Source organism: Antechinus flavipes, chromosome X (genome assembly GCF_016432865.1).
Source record: "Antechinus flavipes isolate AdamAnt ecotype Samford, QLD, Australia chromosome X, AdamAnt_v2, whole genome shotgun sequence".
NCBI lineage: Eukaryota > Metazoa > Chordata > Mammalia > Dasyuromorphia > Dasyuridae > Antechinus > Antechinus flavipes.
The window spans coordinates 7,978,740-7,993,348 of record NC_067404.1 but is presented as its reverse complement, the minus strand read 5'-3'; the positions used below and the strand labels follow the sequence as shown (position 1 = coordinate 7,993,348).

Below are 14,609 nucleotides of genomic sequence, written 5' to 3'. Positions count from 1 at the left end.
GAGATGGAATGGAAATCAACACATGCTCTGTTCGCTTCTTTTTTTTCTGGTTTTTTTTTTTTTTTTTATCTCACCCTTGGTTTTTCCCTTTTGCTCTGATTTTTCTCTCCTGATATGATTCACAAAGCGATGTATATTTAAAAAATAAACTTAATACAATAAAAAACCACTATTAAGAGTGTGTGTGTGTGTGTGCGCACGCGCGATGAGGGGGGGATGTCTGAGGCCAAATCTGAATTCAGGGCTTCCTAGTCTAGGTCCGGCACGCTGTATCCTGTAGTGCCCGCTGGAAGTATTTCTGAATGATAGCTAACCAAAAAGCAGCTTTAGCAGCATAAGAATCAGGAAGACTTTTGACCCCAGCAGCTGGGGGGCAACTTCTGAATGTCGTGGGCAACGCTATCCCATTTTCCTGTGGCCAGACTGAGGGCAGGCTACAGCGTCAGAGGGACTCTCCTCACAGGAAATTCTATATACCAAGGAGAGCACAAGTAGAGATTGAAAACAGGTGGTGTTCACACACACACACACACACACACACACACACACACACGCACACACACACGAAGCCACTCGCCTCCTAACTTTGGTCCTTAAGAAATCACTGGAAACCATCTCATCCCATCCCATGCTGCCCAGCTCCTGCCCTGCCTTCATCCCTCCCCCACCTTTTCCAGCACACAAATGGAATTCGTCATTCGGGGACGGTGATACGGACACAAGTCTACAGAAGCAAAGGGATTCTCCAAATGGAAGTGATGAAATGGAGGGATCTATGAAGGGTGGCTGGGGATAAACTGGCCAAAGCAAGCCCAAGAGGACACTGACCTGAGTGAGATCGGGAATATCAGCCTGGTCGATCCCAACTTGCTGAGAGACAAAAAAAAAAAAAAAAAAAAAAAAAGGCAGTTAAGACACTCAGCGGCGAAGGCAACAGACTGTCCTCCTCATCTCTGCCCTTTCACCCCCTCCCCACATCCAGCCCTCCACAAAGCAGCCAAGAGAGGATTTTGAATGCACAGGGTTGTCACTCCTCTGCTCAAGCAACATCCATGGTTCCTCACTGCCTGCTAGTTAAAATAGAATCTCCTTTGTTTGGGTTTCTGAGCCCCTCCAAGCTGGCTCTAGCCTCTCTCTCAGGATACTCTGAGAGGTAGCATCTTTTGACCAAAGATACTCAGCCAGTGTGTGTGAGGAGCAGGGCTGGAAGCCCCTCAGCTTTGCAGCCAAGTCAGCCAAGCAGGCCTGCTTGTTGCTCCCCAAAAGGATCGTATTTTCTGCTCCCTCGTACTCCTTCTCGGTGCCTTCCCCCTTAGAGGTACAGGCCGTCCCCCTTACTCTTTGACTCTGCCTTTTGCAATCGCTAGCTCCCTCCGAGAGTCCTTTCCCGACTCCCCGGTCACTATGCATTTTGTAAGAACTCTTGTTGGCTCCTCTGTGAGGAGCACTGGGTAGACCGTGAGCTCTTCTATTTGTGTTCCAGGTTCTAGCACAGCCCTTAACTCATGTTTGGTGACTGACCGAAGAGACAGAAGTCACCTCAGACCTCTAGCGATGGTTGTTTCTTTATATTGCAGTGAAAATGCTAAGAAAATTCCTCATTTCTGGCCTGAAATGACTACATATGGCCAGAATTCCCATATGCGTTTCAGCCAAACCCCAGAAGGCTCGGCTCCCGCAGGGAATGGGAGAATGAAGCTTATGGAGCGGGAGAGAATACTATCGCTTTTCTGCAACCACAGGATACTGTCCCGACTAGGGAAAAGCCCCTTCAGACACCACGGATGCGACACAAACTATCCCATGTGACCTCTGACCTGCTGACCCTCAATACAAGTTGTCTGATCTGTATGAGGACAGTCACCATGCTTTCTACTATCTTTTTTTTTTTTTTCTCTTTGTAACTAGGGATGACTCTGTGGCTTGGGCAGGGGAAGGACCAGATTGGGAAGTGAAGGGGAGATAAAAAGCCAAGAGCAAGAATATTTTTCTAAAAGAAAATAATTCAACAACCAACTAGGGACCTAGATTGCAAAAAAGAGAAAATCTCCTTCTCTCCCCACAACCACTCCAGGGGAGCAGGCACTCCAAAAGCTATTCCTCCCATTCTAGAGACAAAGTAACTGAAGCTACAGAGGGAAGGACTTAGCCCTGAGTCGGTAAGAGGCAGGGGCAGGATTTGAATCCGATTCCGGCCGACACAGGGCTCGGCACTTTGAGTGGGTCAGCCGGCCGTGGGAACGGGCACAGAGAGAATGGTGACCGGCTCCTAGCACGTTACCTCGGCAACTTTCAGGAACTCAGATAATTTGGCCATTCTTGCCAGGAACTTCTTGTAACTCTCTAGCCCTTCTTTGCATTGGTTCTTCTTCATGTCAAAGTACTTTTCTAAAATAAAGACAAAGATTTCAAACACCTGGGAAGACCTCAAATGAGTTCCGAGGGGGCTGCCGGCGAGAGACACACTGGCCAGGGGCAGGGCAGAAGTGGTTTTCCCTTACAATGATCATTTTAAAAGGAATCCTTTTCCCTTATCTTAGGGAGAGGAGCAAAGAAAGCACCCATCCCTGCCCTGCTATTGTCCATGCTCCACCCTGGACATAAGTTCACGGAAGCAAATGGATTTTCTTTTCTTTTCTTTTCTTTTTAATTATAGCTTTTTGTTGACAAAACATATGCATGGGTCATTTTTCAGCATTGACCCTTGCAAAACCTTCTGTTCCAACTTTTCCCCTCCTTCCCCTCCCCCCCAGATGGCAGGTAGACCCATCCAGGCTAAATATGTTAAAGTATATCTTAGCTACGATATAGGTATATATATCCATACAGTTATTTAAGCAAATGGATTTGCAAAAGGAAATATCCCCAAGTAGGCCAGCGACCAAGAAAAGAAGGGCAGATTTCTATGCTTTTGAACCCAAAGGGCTTGCGGGTCTAGCCCTCTGACTGTATCAGAGGCCCGAGTTGACATTAACTTGGCTAGCGGGCCTTGGGGGCAAGGCTGGAAGCCATTTCTTCCAGCCTCCAGATCTGGCCCTCCAGCCATTCTGTCTCTCTTCCCTACAAATAAAAACCAGCTCGCACGGCCAAGAGTAAATCCAGAGCATCCCGCCCTAGAATCGAACGGCTTGGCCATCTCGGGGAGAAAGGCAACTTCCTGGGGTCCCTGAGAAAAAAGGGAACTATTTCTGCAGTGTGCGTTCACCTGAATGTGATGTCAGAAGCCAGTCTTAAGGCCCTGCCACAGAGCTCTGGAGAATGGGCATGAGGGGGTCAATGGGACCAAGTAAGTGACGCCTCGGGACTTGGCAAGGGCCATGTTTGTCTATAAGCAATGGCCTTGGCAGCCACCGGAAAGCTTGGCTTACGCCAAGGAAGAGGGAATGGCTTTCAACAAAGGGGATCCAATGAGAGCTCGGATGAATTCAGAAAGCAAACTGCCTCCCTCCCTTCTCCCTCCCTCCGTGACCTGAGGAAAGTAGCAACATACCAAGCAGGTTAATAATCCCTTCATTGTAGGCTGCAAACAGCCTAATGGAATCCTTAAATAGGTGCATGAAGGCTGAACTGATGACACCATTTGTGAGTTCATTGGGATGTGCCTGTGGAGGACAAGAGAATCCATGAGGAGGCAGGGACCAAACCTCCCATTATCTTCACTGAAGCAAACGAATAGAAAGATGGCCTGGAAAACGGTCACATGGGATCATCCGCCTCGGTGAGGAATTCTTAAACCACCAAGAGACACGGGCGATTATCAAAGGTAACACGGCAACTCTTAATTATATGACATAAAACTTCTGGACAAACAAGCAGGCTGAGGAGGAGGAGTAAATAAGGAAAAAAAAGGTTCTATTGAATTGCTCAGAGGAGGGTTTGGTATCCAAGATATAAAGACGAGAGAAATACCCCAAACAAAAGTTGTGCTCCACTACATCAAAGACGAGGAACAAACAGCTGCCAAGAGCAGAATTGTAAACTATTTACAGCCATCTGAAAGAACGGCCCACATTGCTAATACCAAAAGAAAGAAACCCCAACCACCCCACGCTTGCCAACTGGCCCACATGACAAAGGACGGGCAGGAGAGACGGGCCCTCCAGTGTGGCGGCGGCCGAGCTGTGAATCGGTACAATCATTCAGGAAAGCAACCGGGAACCGGGCAAAGGAGGGGCAAAAACATCTCCTCTGTGACTCAGAGTCCATTCCCGGGCTCAGATGAGGCCACCGAGAAAAAAAAAAGACCTCCTTCCCCCCCACAAAATTAGAGCGGCCCTTTTGTGGTAGCAAAAAAAAAAAACTGAAGACAAGGCCAGTCCCCAGCAATGGCTCAACACGATGGGCTCCACCAATGCAAGAGGAGACTACTGGGCAGTAAGAAAGGATGCGTGTGATGACTCCAAAGAAGGCTACAAAGACCTAGGGGAATCGATGCAAAGGGAAGTCCACAGAGTCAAGGAAATGACACTCTATACAGTGACTACAACTACGGAAGCAGAAAGAATACTTGGCACACAAACCAGAGAACAATCACACGTGAACGTTGGGAAACTGCCTCAAAGAAGATGCCCCCTCCACAGTCCGATGGGGAACCGGGCACATTTTGCCCAATTCTGTTCACCGGGACTTTTTTCTTCTTTTTCTTTAAAAAGCAAAAAGGTTTGGATTTTGGGGGTGGCTCAGGGGAAGAGTAGGGGCAGAGGGGGAAACTGAGGAAAGGTGAAAACAGAGCAATTCAAATGTATTTTTAAAAAGAAAATTCTCACATCAAAATCAAGCAGAACGTCCAGCTGGTTCTGAATAACTGGGAGGGTTTTCAGGAGCTTGTCGGTCGCCATAGTCCTCATGACTCCATCAGGCCTGGAAAGACAAATCGCATGTGTATAGGCAGCTGATATGGAGACGTGCTAGCATGCACGCACACACGCACGACACATGTGAGCACACACGATACAAATCTCAGCATGAGCTTGCGTCGGGAGTGCTCGTGAGTAAATTACAGATGTCTACTCGCTACTTCAAAGGGTGGACGTTTCAAAGACGTAGAACCTCTCCCCTACGCTGGCCGCAAGGTCTACGCGGTTCGGCAGATGCCGCGGGAGCTGCCGCCCGACTGTGGCGAATGACGTGAAGTCTGCCACAGGACTGGGCCAAAGCCATCACCCTGCAGTCCAGATGGTAAGGAGCCTCCACAAACTGAGCAGAAGCAGACCTCTGGTGGGTACCAGGCCAGTACTCATTAGCAGGAAGGCTCCGTCCTCTGGGGCTGGGGCAGTCGGCCTGAAGCCGGGGTCCCTTCGTGCTATGACTGGGGGTCCGGACCTTTGGCAGAACCACCAGGGAACACAAATGCCTCTTCCCGGCGTAAGAGCAGCCAACCTGAAAGCAGGAGTCCCTGCATGCCACACTGAGGGACTGCGATCTTTAGCAGAACCACTTGGCCACAAACACGGCCCCTCTGGGGTGAGGACGACCGGTTTGAAGCCGGAGATCCTTGCACGCCACGCTAAGGGGCCCGGACTTTTAGCAGAGCTACAAAGGAACACGTAGATGACTCTCCAGGGTAAGGATAGCCATCTTAAAGCCACAGGTCCCTGCAAGCCAGGCAGAGGGTCCTGGTGGCTCTGGCCCTCTGGGGTAAGGGTCGGTCCCAAGGGAACACACATGACCCCCTGGGGTGAGAGTGGCCAACCCACAGCCAGGGCTCCCTATGGCCAGGCAGAGGGCCCTGTAGCTCTGGCCCCCTGGGTGAAGGTGAGCCCCAAGAGAACACATACAATCCCCTACTGTATAAAGGGGCCATCCCACAGCCAGGGGCCCCCACATGCCAGGCAGAAGACCCTAGTGGTTCTGCCCCCCGGGGTGAGGCTGAGCCTAAAGGGAACACATACGACCCCCTGGGGTGACAGTGGCCATCCTACAGCCAGGGATCCCTGCGTGCCGTGCCTAGGGGCCTGGACTTTTAGCAGAGCCACCGAAGCGCACACAAGGCTTTCTCCAGATGGAGTCTCTCCTGGGGAACAGACAACAGGAAGACTCCCAGAAACCAGAATGACAGAGGGAAATGCTTGCAGCCAGGCGGCAACCGCTACGTTTGGAAAAACTACAATTGAGCCAGAACCTTCCACAGAATCGCCTCTTCTTTTTGACAAGCGGAAAACGTTTACTAACCCTCTCTTCATTTTGGTGAAGTCAACTGCTACCAGTCTGTAGGAAAGGGCTTTTTCATTCAAGTATCTGCTATACCGCCTGATGAAGGTAGACATGTCATAGCCTAAAAATGAAGACATCTGGGTTATTTCCAATTGATCCCCTTTATTTCTACGTACTAGAGACAAGGTCTGCCCAAGACTGGCTCGTCACACAGTCCGTGGCCCCCCGCTCCCCAGGGAAAGCCCCGCTGACCAAGAAGGGCCAGGTACCTTCAACGCCATCTCTTTCAGCATCTTGCTCACTCTTTCACTAAGAAAGAGCCACGTCTGAAGCTCTACAGAGCATTGAGAGCCTTCGGAGGTTAAGGGAGCTGGGAGGCAGTGAGAGCCACCAAGTCATGAGGTGGCTCAAAGGCTACGTGGGCCTATAGAAAGCTTGGTCAACTTGGAACAGGTAGGGCATGCAGGCCGATAGCTGAGCTAAGTCTTTGAGAACTAGCAGGCCATTAGGCCGGGGCGGGGGAGGGGGGGAGACTCCTGATTTGCCTGCTTGTTTTAGAGAGAAGGGAACTGTTGGAGCTCTGTGGCTGAGCCGCAACTAGACCTTAGCCTTCCTGGGGGGCTCCGTACTCAGCACACTACTGGATCTCATTGCTTAGCTGGATTTGCCATCTGAGGGAGGGGGGAGGGGGGAGGAGGGGAAAAGTTGGAACAGAAGGTTTTGCAAGGATTGATGGTGAAAAATGACCCATGCATATGTCTTGTAAATAAAAAGCTATAATAAATAAAAAAAGAAAAGAAAAAGCTATTATTTAGCTATTTAAAAAATTAATTATATATATTCCATACATAACATACAATAATTTAACCTTTAAAATGATTTACAGACTACTAAAGTATATGTTATATATAATGTTTTATATGCACATGATAATTCAATAATTATTTTAAATATTTAGCTATTTTTTTAAAAGAAAGAAAAACGAGCTTCAGACACCAGACTCGGGGGTCGCCAGCCCCGTGGGACGGGTGACGGCACAGGGCTGTTAAAGGCAGGAATGCCCGCCATCTGGGGCCTTGCAAACAATCTCCTGCCAGTACCTTCTGTTTGGGGCTTCCCTGGGGCTGGGAGGGGCCGAGGTCTCGGCATCATTTTTGGCCGTTAGCGGTTTTAACCGAAAATCAGGGACAAATACTTCTGGTGTCTAATCTCCGAGAGGGGAAAAGCTCTTATTAATCAGAGGCCTTATTTAAAAAGCCAGCTCGTCAGGGAATCCCAGAATGCACTGCAAAGGACTCCGTCCACCTCGTACCATCCCTTCTCCAACATGGCTGCGCAGTGGTAGGCTATGCCCTTCTGTGGGAGGGGAGGGGTCCCCGTCTCCCTCGGTGGCCCAGCCCTCCCTCGTCTAGACAGCCTCCCCTCACATCCACTTACTCGTCCTCCCTGTGTCCTCGGCCACGTGCTAGTCCTTCAGATACCATGATACCGTCCTGTCTGTCCCCCCCCACCCCCACCCCAGCCTCCAAATTGTCATCTTTAGGCTGAACCTTCTTTACCCACTTGGGGAATGTAAGCATCCAAGCAGCCCACCACTCCCGGCTCTCTCACTCTGCCGGGCCAGACTCTGCCTCGACTGTCTAATTGTCCCTCGTCCCCACGAGAGTGTTGGTCTTACCCTGTATCACGCTTTTATCCAGGAAGTTGCTTAAATTGAACAGACTATTTCGCGATGCAAGGTACTGCATGAAACGCTGTGGGTCAAAAGGTCAGGAAGGTTAGGGTTTGTTTCTTTCAAATGGAACAGATTTAGGTTAGAGTCTTTGGAGATGCCAAGGTTCCCCCCCGACTCTGCCTTCCATCTGGTACAGGAAAGCAGCAATCCACATGCCGAGGTATTCCCCAACTTCCCCTTGGATGCCGGGCAGTCGCCGTGGGCCCCTGGGGCTGCCTCAACTCTCCCTCCAGGCTGTCCCTTGGCCTGCCCACTCACTCATTCTGTTCCTGTAAATTTGGGGAGAAGAAAAAGTCTGGTCATGTCAAATGGAAAACCACAGGAGGAAGAGGAGGAGCTCCAACTCTAACCAGTGAAAACTCTAGCCAAATCTGAGTCAGGAGGCAGAAGGACAAGAAAAAGGAGGAGAGAGCGATTCTGGCCTGTGCTACGGACAGCCGGAGGTAGGGCGAGCGACTCGTTCCCAGAGGCTGCTGGGAGAGCTGAATTTCCAAACAATTCCAGCAAATTCTCCCTGCAGAACAGAGGACTCCCCTGGGAGTCGGGAGGATCTGCTTTTCACCCTGGCACCTGGGGAGAAGCCCCTTCCTTCCTCGGAACCCCCGGGCCAGCTTCTCAGCCCCAGAGTCCGAGCTCAGCCTGATCTGGATTGGGAGAAGTCTCCTCGCTGGAGTTCTCAAACGCAAGGAAAGCTCCGGTCTGGCACCCTCCCCTGCCTCCCCACCTCAGCGACCGGGGGGACCCAAGCTGCCCAAAGGCCCCCAGACCACCAACCTTCCTACCACTCACGGAGATCCCCTCCTGAGTCACGCAAGGAGACCGTGGGCCAGTGCCCCCCCAGCATGCTTTGCAGACAGAACCCCGGGGAGGGGGGACAGCACAATCTGCCTCTTACCTCATTGCCATACATCATGAGATGGTGGGTTGTGATCAGAGCCTTGAAAACAACGATCCAGCTGCTGTTGACCGTGCGCTCCAGAAGTGTGTCGGCCAGCTGCGGTATACTCATGTTCAGCTCGTTAGTGCAATGAATCAGGTCTAAATTCAAAAGAAGCCACACGACGGATCAGGCCTCGGTCCAAGCCCCAATGGGACCGTCTTAAGCAAGTCCCGCCGCCCGTGGCGTGGCCCACAGAGCCGATTCTTAAAGCCGACGGTGCCGGTTCCATGCTGCCTCCCCCCCCCCCCCCCCGGAGGGTCCCTGCCCCGTCCCAAATAGGACCACCTGACTCGGCTGCCCTGTACTCTCCACCTACCCGTCACATCCCCAGCCATAACCCTGGAAAACCGGCCACTTGGCTCTCACTGCCCTCCCACAGCCCAGGCCTGCTCTCCCTGAAATGGGCCAAAAGTGGTCCCAGGAAGCAACGGCTGGGAGAAGGAGGCGCCACATACCACCCCGAGAGCCCCAGAGCACCCGAAAGGACCGCTCGCTCAGGAACGGGGCCCTCACTGCCAGCCGGGCTGGCTCTCAGAGCCTCAGAACCCTCAAGTCAGAGAGTCCCGGGATAAGCAGGCTTATCAAACCCTCTACAAGAAATCCAATCTGGCCTCCCCACCCCGGGGGGCCCTGACCCCAGGGGCTTTTAAGTCACTGAGACATGGATGTAAAGGTCATGGCTATACTTTAGCACAGAGTACGTCCTGATGCCTGGGGCCGGGGTGGGGGGTGGGGGGGTGGAGGTGTCAGGGCTTCTTTCAGGAGTACAGGGAACACTTAGTTTGGCTTCAAGTACAGGGCCTGGAAGTTCATTGTTGCAGGTCCGGCGCCACCCCCACCCCCAATCCAGGCCACAGTAACTAGTCCCAAGCTAAGGGACACCGGTGGAAGGAGGGGCCGCTGGGATCGAGAAAGTCTGGGGAGCTCTTGGAAGTGTGCAAGGAGCAAGTAACCCCGAAACATTGACAGCTCTTGACTCGTGCCCATTACTTGCTCCTCTGTCGCCCCCAGATGCCCAGATGATCGAGAGAGGGAAATCTGGCCCATATTTGCCGGTGGGACAATGGGGCTGGGGGCGGGGCAGGAGCGGAGAGAGTTTCCCAGGTCAATTTCAGGAAAACTAAACTCATGGATTTCATGGACTCATTCTCTACTCAGAAATCTCCTTAAGAGGCAGCAGGACTCAGGGGAGGAAACTCCCCCTCCCCAAGACTTGGGGTCAAGCTGGCCTCACGCTAACTAGAGGTCACTGGTAAAATGGGGGTCTGGACCCCCATGACCTCTAAGGTGGCTTCTTTCCTTAATAGCCGCAGCCTGCTAGTTAAGATTAGTCTGAGAGCACAAGGGAAAACACTGATGAAAAAAGTCTGGGGGGGTCTCTGCCAGCCATTCCCAAGTAAAACCTCGCCGAGACTTCAGGGCATGGAAGGTGGAGCTGGGAAGGGCCCTGGGGCATCATTCAAGCCAAAGAGGAGAACACTGGAAGCCCAGCGTAGGAGAGGGGCTCGGCCAAGGTCAGGGAGGGGGGTGCTGAGCTATCGAGGCTCACTGGGGAATCTTCCATCCATCTGCAGCCAGCAGAAGCTAGGGTGGCATCTCGAGGGCTCTCCACGTGCCCACCCCTGGACCTCAGTTTCCTCCCCTGTCACATAAGTGGGGATGGGGGGGGGGGCTAGCTCGTGCCCAGCTCGGACCTGCGATCCTCTGGCCCCCGGGCGCCAGCCCCCCGGGCGTGCTGGGGCCAGCCCATCCCACCGAACATTCAAACAAGTGGCGCACTGGGCTGGTTCGGCTTGGCCAGTTCTGCCCGCGAACGGGGCACCTCGCGCCCGGCTGAGCGCGGCGGCCCGAGCCCGGCCCGCGCCCCCAGCCCGCAGCCCGGCTGCTCCCACGATGCTGCTGGCACGGGCGAGGCCGAGCCAGAGGGGGCAAGAGCCGCTCCCGGCCCCGTGAAACAGCGCCTGCGGGGGGTCGCGGTGGGGGGTGGGGGATGGGGGTGCGGGGAGTAGGGGCTGCGGGAGAGGGGGAGGGGACCCTACTCACAGTCCAGGTGTTTCTGCTTGGGCCCCATCATTTCGTGGGTGCTCGCCTTGCAGACGGCTTTGGCCACGGCCGACCCCGTGACGCTGTGCTGCGCGGCCGTGATCCGGTCGGTGAAAGACTGGCCGACATGGTGCCTTGCTGCCCGGCGCCCGCCCGGGGTGTCCCCCGCTGGGCGGCGGGCCGGGGCCGGGGCTAGGGGCGGGACCAGGGGCGGAGCCGGGAACCGAGGCCGGGGGCGGGGCCGGGAAGATGCCGCTGCCGTCGCTGCCACTGCCCGCCAGGCCCCGCCCCCCTCTCGCCACGGGCCCCTGCCGGACGCTCGCGCGGACGGACTGATGGACTGATGGTCTGCCGGCCGGTCTCGCGCCGGGGAGCCTCCTGGGGGCCGATCGATCGCCCGGCTGGTTAGAGCGCGCCCACCTCCCTAAGATGGCGACCACCGCCTCCGCCGAGCAGCTGGCTGCGCGTCCTGGAACGCCGGGGGCCGCCGTTGGGGGCCGTCGAGGCGCGGCCGCTGGTTGGTCGAGGGCCTCAAGCGGCCCCAGGAGCCCGAACGCGCCTCGACGGCCCTCAACGTTCCGAGCGAGGTGGGGGCGGGGGCCGGGGGGCGGTGTGCGGGAGAACGCGCTGCCGCCCTTAAAGGGTTAGCGCTCCTGGGGGGCGGGGGCGCATGGGGCGGGCCCGGCAAAGAAGCGAAAGCCGTTTTTAGGAGCACTTTCTCCGGGCCGACCCCCTCCGCCTGCCCCTGCCAGGCCCGCAGTGTCGGTCACTTTCCGAGGTGGAATGGCAGACCCTGAAATGAACAAGCGGCTGGCGCGCTCCCAACCTTTTCCGCCGCTGGGATTGGGGGGTGGGGGCGGTGGGGGCGGAATATCGCCGCTCCTGCCAGACACGCGTGGGTTACTTTTGCTGAAGTGCTTTCCTGGCTTTCCCTTTTTTTTCATCGTTACGAGGGATAGCTCCTAGGAAAGAGAAGCCTGAGCTAAAGTCAAGAAACAAAGGGTGCCAAACAATCTTATACCTACCCTGGGAGGGAGATGGTGTCACTAACCCCATTTCACTGGTGAGAAAACTGAGGCAGGGAAAGTGGCCCAGGATGCCACCGCTAGGAAGTGTCTGAGGCTGGCTTTGACCCTTGCTTTTCCCGACTCCGAGCCCACCGTGGATTCCCGGGTGGCTTTGCCGACACTATCTGGGAGGGGTAGCGCAGAAGGTGGGTGAAGGCCAACTGTGACAAGGTGCCGGCCCGGATGCCCTGGGAGGGGCGGGGTGTGGAGGCCAGCATTTGCAGCCCAGGGCCAACAAGTAGCCACAAAGACAGACAAATCGAAGGCATCGGGCCTCTTTCTGTGGAAGTCCCGGCTGTGGAGGGTTCAGAATGATCCATGGGTCGGGATCCAGAAGGGGGCGCGCATCTCTCCCCCCACCCCCTTCCTCAGAATTACCTTTGGAACATCCCCTGGAGCATCCAGGCCCGATCCTGCCTAGCCTGGCCTGCTCCTAGGATGGGGAAGTCTTGATTACTAAGCCGGCCCCACCCCCTCCCACCCCCTTTGGGAGAAGTGGGCCAGATTTCCTCGGCTCTTGCTGGCATTCAAGTGAGAGAGGAAGGTCCTTAGGAGTAGGCCGGGCCTTACTTGAGGGCAGAGACCAGACAGATGTGCCCACTTAGCCCACCTGCCTTGGGACATCCTCAGGCCCATCTCCAGCACGCAGAGATGCCGTCCTTCACTCACTTCCTGAATTTCCCAGCATCCCCTGCCTAGAATCCCCAGTAGAGGGAGCAGCCACCTGTGCACACCTAGTACATCAGCCAGCAAATTTCCCAGGTGTCGCCTCTTTCTCCAGCAGCGTTTCCCTTGTCTTCTTCCTTCTGTTCGTTATCAAGAGCGGTAGCCCTCCCTGCCACTGCTCTCTGCGTCCCCCCACCCAATTTTCTCCACTGACCACCTCCCTTCTGGCGTCAAACATTTGGGTGCTCTGAGGAAGCTTCTGAGGTGCCTCGGATCCTCTACCCTTCAGGCTATTGCCCCCAACCCCTTCTCACTTCCAAACTACTGCCTCAGTGATCTCTAAAGGCCCAATCACTTGCTCTTTCTCTCTAGCACTCAGCTGAGACTGCTTTCTCCGAGGTTGCCCAACTTCCCGGGGCCCCCTGCTTTGCAGTGCCAGGCCTCCCATCCCCCTTCTTGCCGCTTCTGAAGCGTCTGACATTGGGCAGAGGGAGGTCACAATGTTGGTCTGTGAATTCATGAGAGCTCCTACTTCAGGGTTCGCTTCAGCTGAAGCCTAGTGGGTTGCACAGCTGCCCCTCATTTGAATTCCGTGCAACTCTTTACACTTTGTGTTTCTTGGAAACAAAATGTTGGGTGAGGGGGGTGGCAGCTGGAGGTTGAAGCAGATAGAGCGCCGGCCCTGGAGTCCCAATCCGGCCTCGGACGTGTGATCTGGGGCATGTCACTTAATCCCAATTGCCTTGCCCCCCCCCAAAAAAAAATGGGTTCTGCTTTCTAATCCTGTCTTTTTCCTATTCATTCAGTGAGAGCTTCTGGGTATTTCCCTCTATCCCATTCTCAGAATTCCTTCTCCTAATTCCCTTCATGAAGAGGACTGTGCTTGGCCCTGGAGTCCCAGGCTTGGCATAAGAGGTCGTCCTCTTTTTTCCTCCTCCTCCTCCTCTTCTCTTTACCTCCCCCAGCACCCCATCTCTAGCTTTTCTTCCTTTTCTCCTGAAACCACGGGCAGCTGGATGAGTGGTGGAGTCTTTGCTAGCTCCCGCAGCCTACTTTCTGACCTCCCTCTTTCTGGTAGGGCCGAGCTGGGTGCCCTTGGCTCCTGTCGTGCTCTCCTGGGCTACTGATTGTTGGGTTACCCGGGGGCCCCAGGGACAGCTTGGCCCGGGCACTCACAAGGCCTCCATGCTCCCAAAGCAGTTGGATTCAGGGGCTGAGCTCTGTATGTTCCTGCCCCGAGTCTGGATGTGAACAGCACAGCTGGGGGCCTCTCCTGCTCGGAATCCTAATAGAACTGCCGGTGCCAGTTACCGGCAGCCAGAAAGCTGGGCTGCTTCGGAGGCACAGAACTGCAGGCTCGCTCTGGTTGGGGCTTCTGGCCTTCAGTATTCTGTTGCAGGCTGAAGATGGGAGCCCCTTACTCAACACACAGTAGGTCATCCTTCAGTCACACACACAGACACACGGATACAAACATATATTTCCTCAACTGACCCTGGATCTCTGACAGCCCCTTCGTGCAGTCTAGGAACCCTTTCGATCCCTGGAGGTCTTTCTGCCCTGGCCCCACCCCCTGGGGCAGCAAGCTTCCGGCTCCCTATGAGGACCTGGACTGGGATTGCTTTCCTAGGATTTCCCAAGCACGACTCATTCTAGGCTGTGTTTCAGAGACCTCTGGAGACGTGGGTGATAACTCAGCTCTCCTTTCCTAGTCTTGAATCCCCATTAATCACTCGGCCAGGACCTCCCAGATCTGCGTGCGGACGGGACGAGTCTTTATGGGACCAGTGCGGTCGGAAGGGACTGGCACCAGAGGCTGGTGTTGTAGGAAAAGCTCTGGATTTGAAGTCGGAACTCGATGCAATCGGGGATAGCCAACAGTTCTGCAGCATGCCTCAGTGCCAGGCACCGTGCTTAGCCGATGTAACAACTCTGGGAGGTAGGGCACCCTCGTCTGAGGGATGAGGAAACTGAGGCAAACAAGGCCAATGTGACTTGCCCAGGG

The 14,609-nt window shown here is 54.6% G+C and overlaps 1 protein-coding gene across 1 annotated transcript in view; it reads right to left on the bottom strand.

Moving 5' to 3' along the window:
- The window catches only part of LOC127542947 (phosphatidylinositol-binding clathrin assembly protein-like), a 47,082-nt gene extending 36,098 nt beyond the window's left edge, over nucleotides 1–10,984 (bottom strand). The window contains exons 1-8 of the mRNA XM_051968897.1: nucleotides 10,872–10,984; nucleotides 8,784–8,926; nucleotides 7,832–7,907; nucleotides 6,172–6,274; nucleotides 4,767–4,860; nucleotides 3,491–3,602; nucleotides 2,282–2,388; nucleotides 829–870 (exon numbers count right to left, since the gene is read on the bottom strand). Coding sequence (XP_051824857.1) covers nucleotides 829–870; nucleotides 2,282–2,388; nucleotides 3,491–3,602; nucleotides 4,767–4,860; nucleotides 6,172–6,274; nucleotides 7,832–7,907; nucleotides 8,784–8,926; nucleotides 10,872–10,902 — 708 coding nt within the window. The 5' untranslated portion in view covers nucleotides 10,903–10,984. The remainder of the gene's footprint in view (nucleotides 1–828; nucleotides 871–2,281; nucleotides 2,389–3,490; nucleotides 3,603–4,766; nucleotides 4,861–6,171; nucleotides 6,275–7,831; nucleotides 7,908–8,783; nucleotides 8,927–10,871) is intronic.
- Nucleotides 10,985–14,609: the final 3,625 nt, after the last annotated feature.